At 46.6% G+C, this 15,818-nt stretch overlaps 1 protein-coding gene across 1 annotated transcript; it reads right to left on the bottom strand.

Moving 5' to 3' along the window:
- Positions 1–1,067: 1,067 nt before the first annotated feature.
- Positions 1,068–15,227, bottom strand: LOC142578234 (uncharacterized). The gene is made up of 2 exons (XM_075687635.1): positions 14,925–15,227; positions 1,068–2,214 (listed from the first exon to the last, which is right to left on the bottom strand). Exons 1-2 carry the CDS (start codon positions 15,225–15,227, stop codon positions 1,867–1,869), a joined length of 651 nt encoding a protein of 216 aa, XP_075543750.1. The 3' UTR covers positions 1,068–1,866.
- Positions 15,228–15,818: the final 591 nt, after the last annotated feature.

Consider the following 15,818-nt stretch of genomic DNA (forward strand, 5'->3'; position numbering starts at 1 on the left):
CTACTGCTACTACTACTACTACTACTACTACTACTACTACTACTACTACTACTAATAATAATAATAATAATAATACACATCACGTGCTTATAAACAACACTGAGATATGAATACTGGCACGCGCGTGCAGTAACATAATAACTAAGACAAAAAAAAAGAAACTATAGGACCATGTAGTCAAGAAAATGAAAGCAGAACATTTGGGCGCACTATACAATAAAGATTACAGTGACATTTCACTTCGTGAACGCGGGTCACGCGCAAGCATATGGGTGATATTCCCTTTTTGTGCATTAAGCGTATGTTACTTTAAATATGGTTTGATTCTATGCAAGTGTGGCGGCTTTTTCAAGACTTATTTTTTATTTTGTATGTTTTATGTGCGTTGTTCGATTTTTATAAAGTGTAAAGAGAAAATGCAAAGATTTTATTATTTCGAGCAATTTGGTAATGCAGCATTCACGCAATTTATTTTCCCCTCTTCTGCTTTGTCCTCTTCCGGACGAGTCTCCTGGGCACGCCAAGCCCTTCGCCTTTTGCCGGACTTGGTTGAGCTCGTGCCCTGCGCTTGGCGACGACTTCGGGGTCGGTCGACCCGCGCTCGGCCTGCCGCCGCTTGCGTCGCTGTTCCGTCTTTCTCGCTCGGCGCTCCGCCTGTCCTTCACGAGGCGAATCCGGTGCCTTCGTGGCGCACATAGAACCCGTAGCAGCTGCCAGATGAGGTCAACCCAGCGCGCCTCCCCGACGCTTCGCCTCCTTTCTCCTTCCCCGCTTCGCTCACCATCACCTATACTTCCCTCTTGGTGCATTTGTATTTCCGCGTGCTCGGCACGCTCCTCCGTGTTTTCCCCAGCGCGCGATTCTCCATTCCAGGTGTCTTCCGGCTCCGGCGATCGCTTGCCCGGCGGCGACGCTCATAATCGCGCCGATTTCGCAGCCGGGGCATGTATACGCTTGCGCGTAAAGAGTCACACTAAATCTAAAACAATTACGAAATTGAAATTCAGGGAAACGAAAGTTATATTTACAACAGAAAGAAGGAGAAAGACACGTGTTTATTGTGGGAAACTAACCTATACGCAACAGCGGAACATTGGTTTGGACGAGTCGGTTCATTCTTGGTTAGAATGCGGCGCGACGAAGACGAGAGAACACAAAAACACAGAATAAAGGCCGACTGGCATGCAGGCAAGCTTGAACTGGTGCCACCAAATTGAGCTGGTGACCTTGCCACTCACAACATGTGCAATTTGCAACTATTCGATCCTGTCTCGCAGCCGCAATCTCTAGGCGAACTGTCTCTCCTAAGCTGCCTTCTGTGCGCGCTCTGGAAGTTCTTCGCAGATAAGAGTAAAGGTAATTTCGGAGTAAAGATAAAGCATATATAGTTGTTACTTTCAGGCCTGTGCTACCGAGTCTAAACTCTTATACTCCAGGTGGCTCCTCTTGACATTCTTCTCGCGTGAAGAAACATGGATCTACATTTATGGTATAGCTTTTTTTTTTTGCTTCATCTTGCGTTTTCTGATCGACGAACACGGCACCCCGCTTTTGTCGCGCACGCAGTGGCAAATACACGAGCGCACGACATTTATTATGACACGCCCACGCGTGGAGCACAGGTTTGACGATGAGAGAGATTCAGACTATTAAAGTTTGCTCTGCAGTGTGGTGCGCGAATCGGCTGCTGGCCAAGGGTGTATAGCTAGATTACCGTGGGGTGCGAACTATTTACATATCTTACCTCACATATGTGCTTACGCGCGCAAGCCTAAGTACTTGCGTGCACAATCTATCGCGCAAACGTACAATCAAACTGTCCATCACCACCACGGTTCCGAGGGCTCTTCGCTGAACGTCGCAGCGCTAGCCCACCGTGTTCATAGAGCTCACCGCCGACGTAGTTCCCGCGTTCGGGCCTGGTGTTGCGCCAACGTCGTAGTCGCCTCCTCTGCGTCTGCAGAGAGTTACAACGCTAGCGCCGGCGCAGGCACCGACAAGAAACGACGCGACCAAGGCGCCAGCGGACCACAGTGTGAGTCCCATGTCCACAGTGTCGTTGCCCTCACCGTCCGAGCCGGTTCGCCCACTGCCGCCGCCACCTCCGCCGCTCCCTCCGCCGCTGCCTCCACCGCCTCCACTTCCTCCACCTCCTCCAGGAGGGACGGATCCTGTATCACTGCCATCGCTTTTTGGATCCGGAGGCCCGCCTCTCTGCGTTAATTGAACCAAAAAGTCGTGGTAGCGGTTGTTTATTGAGGAACAGAACTATGCAGATCCAACGCACATGTTTCAATCTATGCGAAGCGAAACTTTCGTGAGTTAATGAAGTGCTATAAATTTGCCTATTTTATTCCTGCCACTCTGCCGCAAAATGGCGCGCGCGCATGTGCTCTCGCACACAGTTGCTGGGCAATGTGACAATTCTTGTATTGCCGTGTATTTCTTCTTTCTTTTCATTTAATTTAAATACATAGCTCACTTCTTTGCCGATCCCACGCTGTGTGCATGTGCCATACTTACAGGGCGTTTTTGTTTAGCTGCGTAAAATTTTTAAAATTGGAAAAAACATAAATCACGGTAACTTTATGCTTACCATTTGAGTGTACGGACTGGCAGCCTCTAGATACAGAGCAATTTCCGCACTTACGTGCGTAATTAGCGAAGTTACGGTGATTAACGTTCTAATTATCAACACTAGTTGACTAAAGTAAATGAGCACTTTGGGGCCCGTTCTCGACACTACCTATCCTAACAATATCCTGACTGGGCACGGTGGCACTGCCAGTATGCGGCACGCTAACCCGTTTGCATTCATTGTACAGCTGTCCTTCGGCCTGCTGCTTCATGCCGGGGATGGAGGCACTGCGCAAGCCGGGGCAACCAGGGCGGCGCAGGAGCTCTACGCTACCCAATGCCACGTGCTGGATCCACCGCCATACTCATCGTGGAAATTGCACCGTCAACACCGGAAGATAGCATGCTCGGAGATCTTGGCCCGTGATCTGCGTTCAGCGCCACTGCTCTCCGCTGCCTTAAATAGCCTGCCTGGGATCGACTCGGCCACTGGGCACGGTGGCACTGCCAGTATGCGGCACGCTAACCCGTTTGCATTCATTGTACAGGTGAGAAAGGATTTTGGATATTGCATCCGCTCAAGCGACCCTTTCTTGCTAGTGCTGCCGTGCCCACCGTTTTGTATCCTGGTTTTTGATGTCGCCTTGGCCTTGACAAAATTGCTGCTATTAGGTGGTGATATTGAAACTAACCCTGGCCCCGATCTAACCCAAATTTCAAAACAGCTGAAGGATATTGCAGCCGACATCAAAGATATTAAAGAAAAACGTTTAGTAGATATAGAAAACAAGCTTGACCTCCTTGCAGTCCTTGAAGATAGAGTCGAATCCTGTCAACAACAAATCGCCTGTATGAGCGAAGTAATAGACATTCTTCAACATAAAATTGACGACCTTGAAAACCGCAGTAGGCGATCTAACCTAATTATCTATGGCCTAAAGGAAAAAAACGATGAAACTAGCGAGTCGTTAGAGCAAACTGTGAACAAAGACATTATCGAAGACACCCTAGGACTAGAAAAAGTTTCCATCGAGCGTATACATAGGTTGGGGAAACGCGCCACAGATAAAACTCGACCGGTAATAATGAAGTTACTTGACTACAGAGAAAAAGTGGCAATCTTAAGCCGAGGTTTCAAACTAAAATCAACTGACTACTCAATTGGTGAAGACTTCTCTAAAAGAATAAGAGACATCCGGAAAAAACTTTGGGATAGTGCAAAACCAAACCGTGAAAAAAAAGAAAAAGTATCACTTTCTTTTGACAAACTTTACATTAACAAACGCGCATATATTTGGGACGAAGAGAAGAAGGACAAAGTACCGATGCAAAAAAACGACGCAGAAACAAACCGCCGAATAACCCGCAGAGCCGCACAAGCGGCACAAGCCACACTATCAAAAGATTAACATTGATAAATGTAAACGCCCGCAGTGTCCTAAATAAAACAGAAGCCTTGGAAAGCCTTCTAGTCGATTACGAGCCCGATATTGTGGCCATCACGGAAACATGGCTATCACCCGCTATATTCGACCACGAGATTGCCCCGCCAAACTACACAATCATCCGAAAAGACCGACCTTCACGAGGTGGAGGAGTGGCATTACTGATAAAAAACTGTCTTCGCTTTGTCCTTCTTCCCGAGGTGAACAACGCTGAAGCCGTTTTCTGCAAACTTTTGTGCGACGGGACGTCAATCGTAACCGGTTGCGTTTATCGGAGCCCTTCCTCTGACAGTGCATGCCTTTCAGCAATACAAAAATATATGCAGCGTCATGTCCATCAATCCAGGATTATTCTTGCGGGCGACTTTAACCTAGCTGACATAGACTGGTCCACAATGCATCATACGTCAGAAGCCTCCGAGGTGCTAATAGACTTAATGCTAAATTTTAACCTACATCAACTTGTCACTCGTCCTACCCGCGTTCAAGGCTCAACGAAAAATATCCTCGACCTCATATTTCTTAGCAACCATTTTACTACAAGTCAAGCACAAATAGACATTATTGAAGGAATATCTGATCACAGTATACCTATGTGTACATTCCAGCTTGATCATTGTATTACTACCCAGTCTACACTAAAAAGCTTTTTTAACTTTCATAAAGCAGATGACGCCAGCATACTAACTTATCTGTCGCATGAATTCGATTCCTTTTCAGAAAAAGCATCTCGGGAATCTACTGATGTAGATGCATTGTGGCTACATTTTAAGAGCATTGTCCTGCACTGTATAACTAATTACATTCCAATGCAAAAGAAAAAACAGCACCTTAAGAATCCATGGATCACACGCGAAATCATCCACGCTAAACGGCGCGCAAATCGGCTTCGTAAGGCAAACAAGAATAACCCAAAACCATCTACAAACTTGAAGTTAAAATCTGCAGTTATGCAGTTCAAGCAGAAACTAAAAGATTCGAAACAATATTACTACAGTGTCACTCTTGCTAACTTCCTAAAAGATAACCCACAAAGATTCTGGAAACATCTGCGCAGTACCGAGCAGACAACAACCAAACTAACTGAAGAAGAAAAAAGTGCAACGGCAAACAAATATAACAATTTCTTCAAATCAGTCTTCACGGAAGACAATGGTACACTCCCCCCTCTTCCACCATCCTGTACGTCAGTGCTTGATCGGTTAATAATAACGGACGCCGGAATCCACAATCTTCTTCTCAACATTGACCCTAAGAAATCAATCGGGCCTGACGAAATTCCAAACGAATTCCTAAAAAAATATGCTGAGTGGTGCAGTAGATATCTGGGACACATTTTTCGTAAATCACTAGCAACTTCTAATCTACCACATGACTGGAAAAAGGCTAAAATAATACCGATCCACAAGAAAGGAGACAAAAATAATGTTGCCAATTTCAGACCCATATCTCTCACCAGCACTTCATGCAAAATACTAGAACACATCATTCTAAAACACATGACAGTATTTCTAGAACGTGAAAACATCCTATCGCCTCACCAGCATGGTTTTCGATCTGGCTTATCAACCATCACTCAACTAACAGAGGTAGTTCATGACCTTGCTCTTAGTATTAATAATCGTTCTCAAATTGACATGATTTTACTTGACTTATCTAAAGCTTTTGATTGCGTGAGTCATACTAAGCTAATTGCAAAAGTGGAGCATGCCATCGGGAAAGGAGAGGTTTCTGCTTGGATAGCAGCTTTTCTAACACACCGCTCACAATTTGTTATGTTTGACCACATGCCATCTAATGTCGTTCCTGTCACATCTGGAGTACCACAAGGCTCGGTACTCGGGCCGCTGTTATTTCTGATCTTTATTAACGATATTACCAATAATATAGGATGCAAAATCAAACTCTTCGCGGATGACTGCGTAATATACAAAGAAATTAACAGCTATAACGACCATCTCGATCTTTCTGATTCCCTTAACACGCTAACCGAGTGGTGTTCCCAGTGGCAAATGTCTATTAACGTCAATAAATCAGTGGCAATGACAATAACAAGAAAAAAGCAACCCTCTCATTTCACCTATATCGTTAATGGCACGCCTCTTTCCATGGTTGAGGAACAGAAATATTTAGGGATAACGCTGACATCAAACCTCAATTGGGAAACACACATTACTAATATTACAACTACTGCACTACGAAAGCTATTTTATCTAAAAAGACGCCTAAAGATCGCTCCAACGAACATTAAGCTTCTGGCCTACAAAACATTTGTGAGACCTATTTTAGAATACGCTAACACAATTTGGTTTCCTTACACAGCAACTAACATAGCTAAACTTGAAGCTGTACAAAGAAAAGCCGCAAGGTTCATTCATAGCAAATATCGTTCTACTGACTCACCTTCACGTCTCTTAGCTTCCTCAGGCCTCAACACATTATCCACGAGAGCGAAACAAGGTCGACTAAAATTTCTGTTTCAAATGCTGCACCGTCACTATAAAATTGATATCACCCGGTACATTTCATATTCGCAATCTAGGATAACACGGCATCAACACGAACATACGCTAACCGAGTATTCCTTTTCTAATGACTCATTCAGGTACTCCTTCTTTCCTCGAGTAATCAGAGAATGGAATGAACTTAACTCGTCATTAACAGCGACAAATTCTTTATCCCTGTTCGTTTCACAACTGGAGCTCATCACAAGAGATTATTAACGATTTCTCATCTAACAACTAACAGTGCTTAGAAAAAAAAAATATGTATACACTTGTTTTTTTCCAAATGCTTCACGTTTTTGCTTTGACTATGTTATGCCCCGGTTGTTGTTCATTTTATTCTCCTTGTTTTAGTGTTCTGTTGTATAGCTTATCTACCTTATCTTTTGTATTTTTGTTGAATATTGTTGCTTTTTCATTCTTTGTGTAACTCGCACATGTATTTATGTCGGGAAAAGAAATGTTCATGCCCGTCTGCTAGGCTCTCGGCTGAGAGCGGCAGTATTGTAAAATAAATAAATAAATAAATCAATCAAATTTTCAATAGCGGAGTTCATGTGGGAGCTTCGCAAGTGATTAGTTCCCCTTGGCAGGCTCCTTGAAACCGAAACTGGCTGGAAAAAGGGCGTCTGTGTCGTCGATGTCGCCCCCCTTCCCACTCCTTCGCCTTTTGTCAAGTCTCGTAGGTCACCATGGGTCCACGGCAACGCAAGCATCTTGCGTTATCTCCTTGCTGTCTGCGGCGTTGGCCTAGGACTTCAATGCCGGCGGGCTGCCAGATTTACTTCGTCATTCCGTTGGGCGCCAACCCCGCTCTTTGGGCTTTTAGATAGTGCAGGCACGGCGTCACATCAGTCTGTAGCGTCGACTGCGAACGACACATGTGGCTCAGAGTGGCTTCACTGGTCGACACTAGGCTGTCGGTTAAAGGCGTTAAAGGCGCATACGCATCGGCGTATGTGTGTGTGTGAAAGAAATACGTATACGTGTGCTAGGAAGTAGCTTGCTGAGCAGTGGGTTCCAGGAATAAAGCTGCGCTGAGTGCACTCAACTCCGCTTACATTAAGCAGGTTGTCTTTGCTGCGCTTGTATTTTTTTTCTTCCTCCCCCCCCCCCCCCACTCACAAGGTCAGTTATGTTCCGATCTATTTTAGTTGACGCGTTTTTATTCCCACAACTCGCACGCGCGCGTTGGAGACAGCTCTTCCGGAGAAAGTGAATTTTGGCTAAACATCATTCTCATCCCAAAGCTTGAAACGGCCTTTCGTCGGTGGCAGTGGACACGTGGGGCCAAGCGGAACGACGAAGAAAATTTGGCGGCCCCACGGCATTGAAGCACTAGGCCTCCGCCGCAGACAACAAGGCGAGAGAGAAATCACTTTATTCTATGATAAAAAAAGGCATCGATTCCCTCAGTCCAGGGCGCGGCTTGCGGCATGCTTCAGCGCTAGGCGGATAAAGACTGCAAAATTAAGGAATCGGTGGTCGCGAAGGTTGGTTGCGGCGGTCAGCCACACGGCGGAAGTGATAGGTGGGAGTGATGAGGGTTTGGGTAAGGGGGTAGTTATGGATCGAACTGTCATAGGATGTGCAGTGTGTTGAGACGATACAACCCGCAGTAGCTACTGCGAGGGAGGTCTTCAGTAAGTAGGCCTTGCAGGAGGTGCTTCCGTGCTTGAGTGAGCAGGGTGTTCGTCTGAGCTTGTCGGATGAATGTGCCCTGTTGTCTTGTAACGTCTTGGCGTAGCTTAGGGTATACCTTGCGCTCTTCCTGAAATGGACGCAATTGTGATGGAGGCGTTGGTGAGACGAATAGATTTGTTCGGGGGATGTTGGGAGCCTGGAGTATCATATCACAGGCAAGCTCATTGGCTCGTTCATTCCCCGACATCCCCTCATGACCAGGAATACAGGCAATCTACCTGTCGATGGATACATTCTTGGTAACTGTTTTGTTATATGTTTAGGTAAGTATGTATGAGTTTTCTACATGCTGACATTGCATCAGTAAATATGATGGGTGCAGTGATAAATGTCACTGGGAGATGCTGTACTGCCGCTATATCGCCTGTAGTTCTACTGTGGTCGTATTAGAGTTTGAAATTAGTTCACTGTGTATCGTGCGAAGGGTGTGATCCACCACCGCTATAGCGGTGCCTTTGTCTTAGACGCTAGCCTGTCATATGGGTTGCACCCTATAGTATGTGTCTTTTGAAGTGTGCTGCTCTTTGTGTTCGCCTTGGCTTATTTATCACAGGGTGCGTACGTGTGTGGGGAGTGGTGCGATTTTGAGGAGTGACCTAGTTTGTGGTGGAAGTGATAATGTGGCTGGTACGGGTGTGGGCGGTCGTTGAAAGCCTACAATATGAAGTGTGCGACTACCCTGCGCAGTCTGTTGGAGTCGCAGTTCTCGCGTTCGTTTGTGCGTGGTAATTATTTAGTGATGGTATCGTGGCATCCTATGTCGGCAATCAGTTGTGGGCTCCTGCTAACGGGGAGTCGAGTCCCAATACTAGTTTGGATGCCTTGCTAATTATCGCATCGATTCGTGCCGTATCTTGTTGCGGAGACTGGTATAAGGTAAATCGTATCGGAGTCTGGATACAAGTAATGCTTCGCGAAGGAGTAGCATGCCTGCTTTTTTTAGTCCACGGTTTCTATTCGATACCCTTCGCATCATGGGAAGAACTTGCTCTCTTTAATTGTCTAAGCAAGTGTTGCATTGTAGCGGCGGGGCCACCGTCTTTCTGTACATGGGGCCCTAGAATCCTCGAACGTTTTGGCTAGGGCATGGGTGTGTTCTCGCACATTATCCTGATGCACGCGGGTTTCCACCTGGTGCTATGTACTAGGAGAAGTCCTGATTTTTCTGCAGCACATCGGAGTCCAATTTGTGCCGTCGTAGCCTGGACTTTCTTTAAAGCTTGCGGCGCCTGCTGCGGCTTCTGTCGCGGCTCCTGTTGCGGCTCCCGTTGCAGTCTGGGCTCTGGCTTTCCTCTCGAACGATGACGACTTTGTGGGTAGGTGCAGGTGATGTTTCACTTTGAACATGGATGTCTGAATTGGCATGTTCTCTGTATCTTAGTCGCTTGAGGTAGGCTGCCCGGCGCACCGTTTGGTCTACTGCCTGATGGGTCTCGCAATCTGGATCATCTGCCGCATGGTCCTATTCCGCAGTTGGGACAGCCAGGTTTGTAGTCGTGTGCACTGTTCGGGTCGGTCATTGTGTGTCCGCAAATCTTGCAACAGTTATCATTTCTTTTGGGGCAGATGTCCAATCTGTGGCTGATAGCTAAGCAGGTGGTGCAAAATTGGGCTAGGGGATGGCTTGGAACACAGTGGAGGATGCCCCCCTTTGCAGATAACTTCATGTTGGATGTACATGCCTCGAAACGTGACGAGGGCCTTTCCTGTAGCGCTCATCATGCGTGCACTTAGTATTTCGTAGTTGGTAGCCTGGAATCATTTCATTAGATCCGCCGTTGATGTGTTGGGTTTGATATTGTGTGCTATTCCCTTGCATGAGTCAGGTGGTGGCATGGCGTAGACCCTCGCAGGGTACGTTTGATTGCCGCAGGTGAATGATTCAAAGTTTTGCAATTTTCTGTCTACGGCTTCATCGACACACTCTATCACACCCGAGTTCTGTTCATTGCTTATTCTGAGAGGGCTCCTTTTCCAGCCAGTTTCGGTTTCTAGACGCCTGCAAAGGGGAACTAATTGTTCGCGTAGCTGCAACATAGGATAGGTAGATTTAAGGACGGGCCCCGAAGTACTCATTTGCTGTAGCCACCTATTGTTGATAATTAGAAAGTTACTTACTGTAACTTCGCTAATTACGCACGCAAGTGCGGAAATTGCTCTGTATCTATAGGGTGCCAGTTCATACAGTCGAATGGTAACCATAACGTTATCACGACTTATATTTTTCTAAATTAAGAAATTTGGTGCAGCTAAAAAAAAAACACCCTCTATATATATAGTACAAACATTGCAGGTGCGTGATTTGGCGGTTCATTGCTGACGTGCGTGCTGCATTGCTGACAGCGGGTAAGAGTTCGAAACTGGGTTTGCGTTGTGCGTCGCCTCCATCCTTTCCGTTACGCTGACGAGTTTTGCGACGGCTTTCGTCGCCAACGTCCAGTCATCGTTACATATATATATATATAGTGTGGACATAATCATTACCGTCAACACACGGCGATCATTTCTAAGAGGTATATATTTTAAATTTTGACACAAGTTACGTGGGACACATGGCATTTGTTGCAATGAGGATATTTGGTTCTATCACTGAATAACTTATAGAAAACAAGGCCAGCACCCTGAACACCTACATTTGTAGTAAAGATGGTAATGGCTGTCATTCATGCGAGCTATTCGGTAAGAAAACAGCGGCATCCACGCTGCCGGCAGCCACTCTGAGTCAAGTCCAGGAGAATTCGCAAAGAAACCTTCGCTTTAAAAAGAAAGGAAATAAGGAACTCCAAACCTGATCACAAATGTGTAACCATGACTTTGTCGCCTGAACAGCACCCAATAAAATGAAGGGGAAGGCGAGAGAGATCATAGAAAGAAGTGGAATTCCGCAAAAATGCAGAATTGCAGTTTTTAATGCGCTTCGTGTGTCACGAACGTGCACATTTTCGAGTTGTTCTCGCCCGCAGTAAGCGCTGCTCCACACACCGACACCTTCTTGCAATCGTTCTTTTGTTTGTTTTGGTTCTGATTTTTTTTCTCTTTCAATTTTGAGGGTTGTGTTTATTTGTTCTGACAATGTCACATGGAAAGAATCCCTCCCTTATCTGATACTCCCGGCTCTTGAAGGCAGAAATATATACGAGAGGAAATGAACGCTAGTTGAAAAGCAGCGCGGACGCATGTCACAAACGCTCCAGGAAGTTGCAAGATTTTTGATGAGCTGCGTGGCGCACGTCTACGGGAGCCGCGTGAAGGGCGAGATCAGTCGATCGTATGACTGTTTCAGCAATACGTCGCACTCGTCGCACGAAGGGTCTGAAGCTCGTTACCAACGGGCCGACGGGGACTACAACATTGACAAGGAATTCAAGAAAGGGAAGCTGGGGCTTCATTTTCTCCGCTAATAATCAATATACAATATTAACCGACATCCATTGTACTATACGCTGACGATACGAGCCTGTTTGTCTCTGGCAATGATCTCGATGATCAGTTACATAGATTTCGCAGTATCCTTTGCAATGTGTCGAATTGGTCTCGTGGTAACGCTCTAACCATTAGTAGCTCCAAATCAAAGGTCATATTATTCAAGGCAAGTGGCAGGCAGTCTTATTTAAATCAATACTTATTCAGGTATGGTGCGCCCATTTAGGCTTTGACCAAACACAAAGTATTGGGCGTTACGCTTTCAGAAGATAGGAACTGGTCACATCACATTGAACTAGTTATGAAATCATTGTCATCTGCCGCAGGTGTATTATCCCGTTGCCGTCATTTTTTTCCAGAGAAAGTAAAGTTGCAGATATATTATGCCTTGTTTAAATCGTATCAGAATTATTGCGCTTTTGTATGGGCTACCACTATGAAACGTAATCTTCATGCACCACGTCAACTTCAAAAACGAGCACTTCGACATGTAGCGAATGTACCTTATTTGCATTCTACTTCGTAACTTTTGGAAAATTATAACTAATACGAGTAACTAACTTTCTGAATAGCGGCTACTGTATTCTTTTTCATACGGCTCCAAAAATTCTAAAACATTTTTAAAACACACGTCAGGACTTGAATATGAAAGAAGTGATGCGCGTACCCGTAGCAAAGACAGGTGGCTAGTACTACACAGGCGTACAAATTACTTCATGCAGTCGCTAAGACAAACGCTACACTCACTGTTAAATAAATTTGGGAAAGAAAATGTTATCGTAAGTACCTTGACTCGAAAACGAATTAGAGCGTATTTTTGTTAACGTATTTTTGAAATGGCATCTTTGTAATTAATGTAAATGTGACCCATCGTAATTGTATATCCTAACAGATCCGCGTTTCATATGGTGACTTACTGCTGCCATGTGAAGGCCTTCAGGCACATTCAAGCTGTGTGTTGCAGCTTTTCGCCTGGAGGACCCCCAACAAGTTTTGTTGGAAATAAAGCATTTGATTTGATTTAATATCCTCGGCAAAATTTTAACAGAGTTCTGAAATTACACGTTATCAGCTAAAACTAATATATTGTTGATTGTTGCACTTTAGTGTCCGATTTGATGGCCAAAGATGTAATCAGCTCATTCACCAGCGTCCCCCTTTTCTAGGCCATGGCTACGTCACTCGTGACTAGGGTCGTAGGGTGTTCCAGTCCTCCTGTACTCGAGTATCCATGGTGTCGCAACACACCAGGGAATGCATTATCTAGGAGTCCACCTAGTGGACTGCCCAGTTCGGCCGCTGCTGATTGGCTGGGGCTGCTTGGCTCCTCCTCGTTCGTACAGCTGCATCCAATCAGCAGCGGCCGAAATGGGCAGTCCGCTAGGTGGACTCTTACAGAATACCTCCCCCCCCCCCCCCAGATGCCTGCAGACCACGGACGCCCCTGGCGTTTAATCGCTGGTTCTGTGAACTGCTTGATTCACCTGACGAAGCGTTGAAGAGTTAAATGCACCAACGGTTGGACCCCGTTGGATACCTGTAGTTGTCAGCACGCCTAATCGTGTGTCGGATGCGATCGGGCTTGTATGTCCGGTGGGATTGCTTCAGAACCATCTGATCCGTCGGACTATGGGCAGCAAAAATGTTTGCTCCAGTTCGTGGAACGTATCTAACATTGGAACATGGTTTCGCATGTATAAAACAGACCGAAGCTTTTTACAACGCGTCCAATTGTTCTAGCACATATCTGGGGCTGATCTCACGAAATTTCGAAGTGGTTTCTGCCATTGGCAGACCACTCTCGCTAATAATATGCCCAGCATTAGGATTGGCTGGAATTTCCTGTTACGAAACACTTGTAACATACAGGCTTTTGTGAACGCGGGCCCGGTTCTTTCCACTGGGCTCTTCCGGGTTACAACAGTCCGGGGTACAATTCTGGACATTAGACAGTTTTAGTATAGCGTTTGCAACCGAACGTAGAAGCATTACGTACGTAAAGAAAAAAGCGTCGTCCTCACTGCGCATGCTCGGAACGTTATTGGGTTTCTGCGGTTTACGTGCGCTAGGATAACGTACGTTATTGGGCGAGTTTAACGTCCGTAATGTTCATGGACGCTGAGAAATAGCGTTGTCGAACATAACGGCACCTACGGCTCCCGCTTCAGCGTGACTTCTCGCGATGGCTACGCTCTCACTCGCGTTGATCGCCAGTAACTATTATAATGAGCTTTCGCTTTCTCCAAATTCACCTGAAAGCTTAGTTATGAGCCCATAGCACGTCCATTTTCTGAGATAATTCGGTGATTCTGGCGCCCGTACGCCTAACGAGACGCGTCCACATAGCAAAAGCAGGATGGTTGCTAATGGAGCATCTTGCCTTGGATACGTTTGGCACGAGACACCAGACGGCGCCCTGTTTTATAACGTTTTCTTTACGTTTGTGGTTCCGTACAGTAAACTAAAAGACTCGAAAGGACACGCACCGTAACGTCCCGCAAAGGTGTTTACGTTTAACGTACGTAAGGCGACAAACGCTATTCTAAAACTGTCTATTGCCAAAATCCGCCATGTTGTCGAATTTTCCATCATGTCACAGTTCTACTTGACTCACTGGGCTGCTGCGGCCTTTCTGACTGGCTTAAAACGCCAGCAGGTGTGCTATGCAGGATGCCCCGAGTTTCTTACTCACCTGTGTTCGATCGATGGCAGTCAGTGAACAAAGATAGTGCGGAGAGCGCGAAAGCAACAACCAACAAAATGTCGAGGTACAGCCACGTACGTCAACACGAGCGCACCCTGCGCTCGCTTTCTTGTTTCAAACGCAGGAGACTGGGCAATGTTACGCGCCAGCTCCGCTTATTGTTATCAACGCAATATCGCGATATCGCCGTACCGAGACTGTCCCGCTATCTACCTATGCGGACTCCGTGCAAGTCACTTGTCACGCCTTTCTGGGACGCATCATGGGCGTACATTACCTCTCTCTCCCCCATCGAATGCGAACAGTGAAGACGTGGCACATTCTCACGTCAACCGTTTCGTTCCCTTCGAATACGTGAAAAGAAAACATCTTTTTTCTATAAGTTACTTGCACTGGATGGAACGATAAACAGCGGCGCGATCGGAGATCGTTGTTCGAAACGCGCGTTCAGTTTGCGTTCAATTTCGCCTCACGCGATTGGCCAAGGTCGCGCCGAGTCGTCAGCCGCGCCCACGCCAATCTGTTCCTTTTGCTTCACGGGGCGCCGTGGTGGCGGTAAGCACTCACGCAAAGGCCTGTGGCAGGGTTGCAGGAGCTCCCCGCCGGACATTCGCTGCAGGTCTGCCCAGGCAAGTATATTGGCCTTCCGGCGGTGTTGGCGCTGCAAAGAACAAGAATCCCGCGGTTGTTAGTCGCAAGGTAGCACAGAAGGTAGTGCAAACATTGGAGGTGCGCGATTTGGCTGCTCAGCGCTGACGTGCGCGCCGTTTGACTGCGACAGCGGGTAAGTATTCGCAACTGGGTCTGCTTTGTCTGTCCTTCCGTCCTTTCCGATACGCTGACGAGCTCTGCGTAGGCTTTCGTCGCCATCGCCCACTCATCGTCAGACCACCTCAACATACTCACGTTCCCCTTCGCCAGAAAATGAAGAACTAAACTGGCAATTTCGCCCGAAGATAGCAAAGTTGCGCTTTGACTCCTCAGACGGTGTTCCAACTATTGCGGGTGCGAGGTGCAGGCGCAATGCAGCACGCAAGGTAACTTCTCTGGGCAGCAAAAAACTGCTCCCTGGAAGCTACCAGGCGTCTCACAACGCTGGTGTGACGAAGAGCTTTACCTATGACGTCTCGATGGTGCACGAGAGGAGACCAACGAGAAACCGTCGGTGTAAGTCAGCGCCCAGTGAAATGTAATATAACGTTAGCTGTAGAGGTATACTGCCCGTTCCACCTATATCAGTGCATACACAGTAGAAGGGGGGATATTCTGTGTCTACCTTATAGTGCGCATGCATGTTCACTTTGCCTGCTGCTAAAGTGTTTATTGGCATTCTGGCGCCTATGTACTTGTGACGCGTATCTCAGCTCAGCCAATCAGAACTTCAGCAGCAGACGAAATGGACATGCCTACTAGGTGAACAGTTAAAGATTACCCTTCCAGCTCAGCTAAAGCACCAGACTG

The sequence above is a fragment of the Dermacentor variabilis genome, chromosome 4, assembly GCF_050947875.1.
Source record: "Dermacentor variabilis isolate Ectoservices chromosome 4, ASM5094787v1, whole genome shotgun sequence".
In the NCBI taxonomy this organism is placed as follows: domain Eukaryota; kingdom Metazoa; phylum Arthropoda; class Arachnida; order Ixodida; family Ixodidae; genus Dermacentor; species Dermacentor variabilis.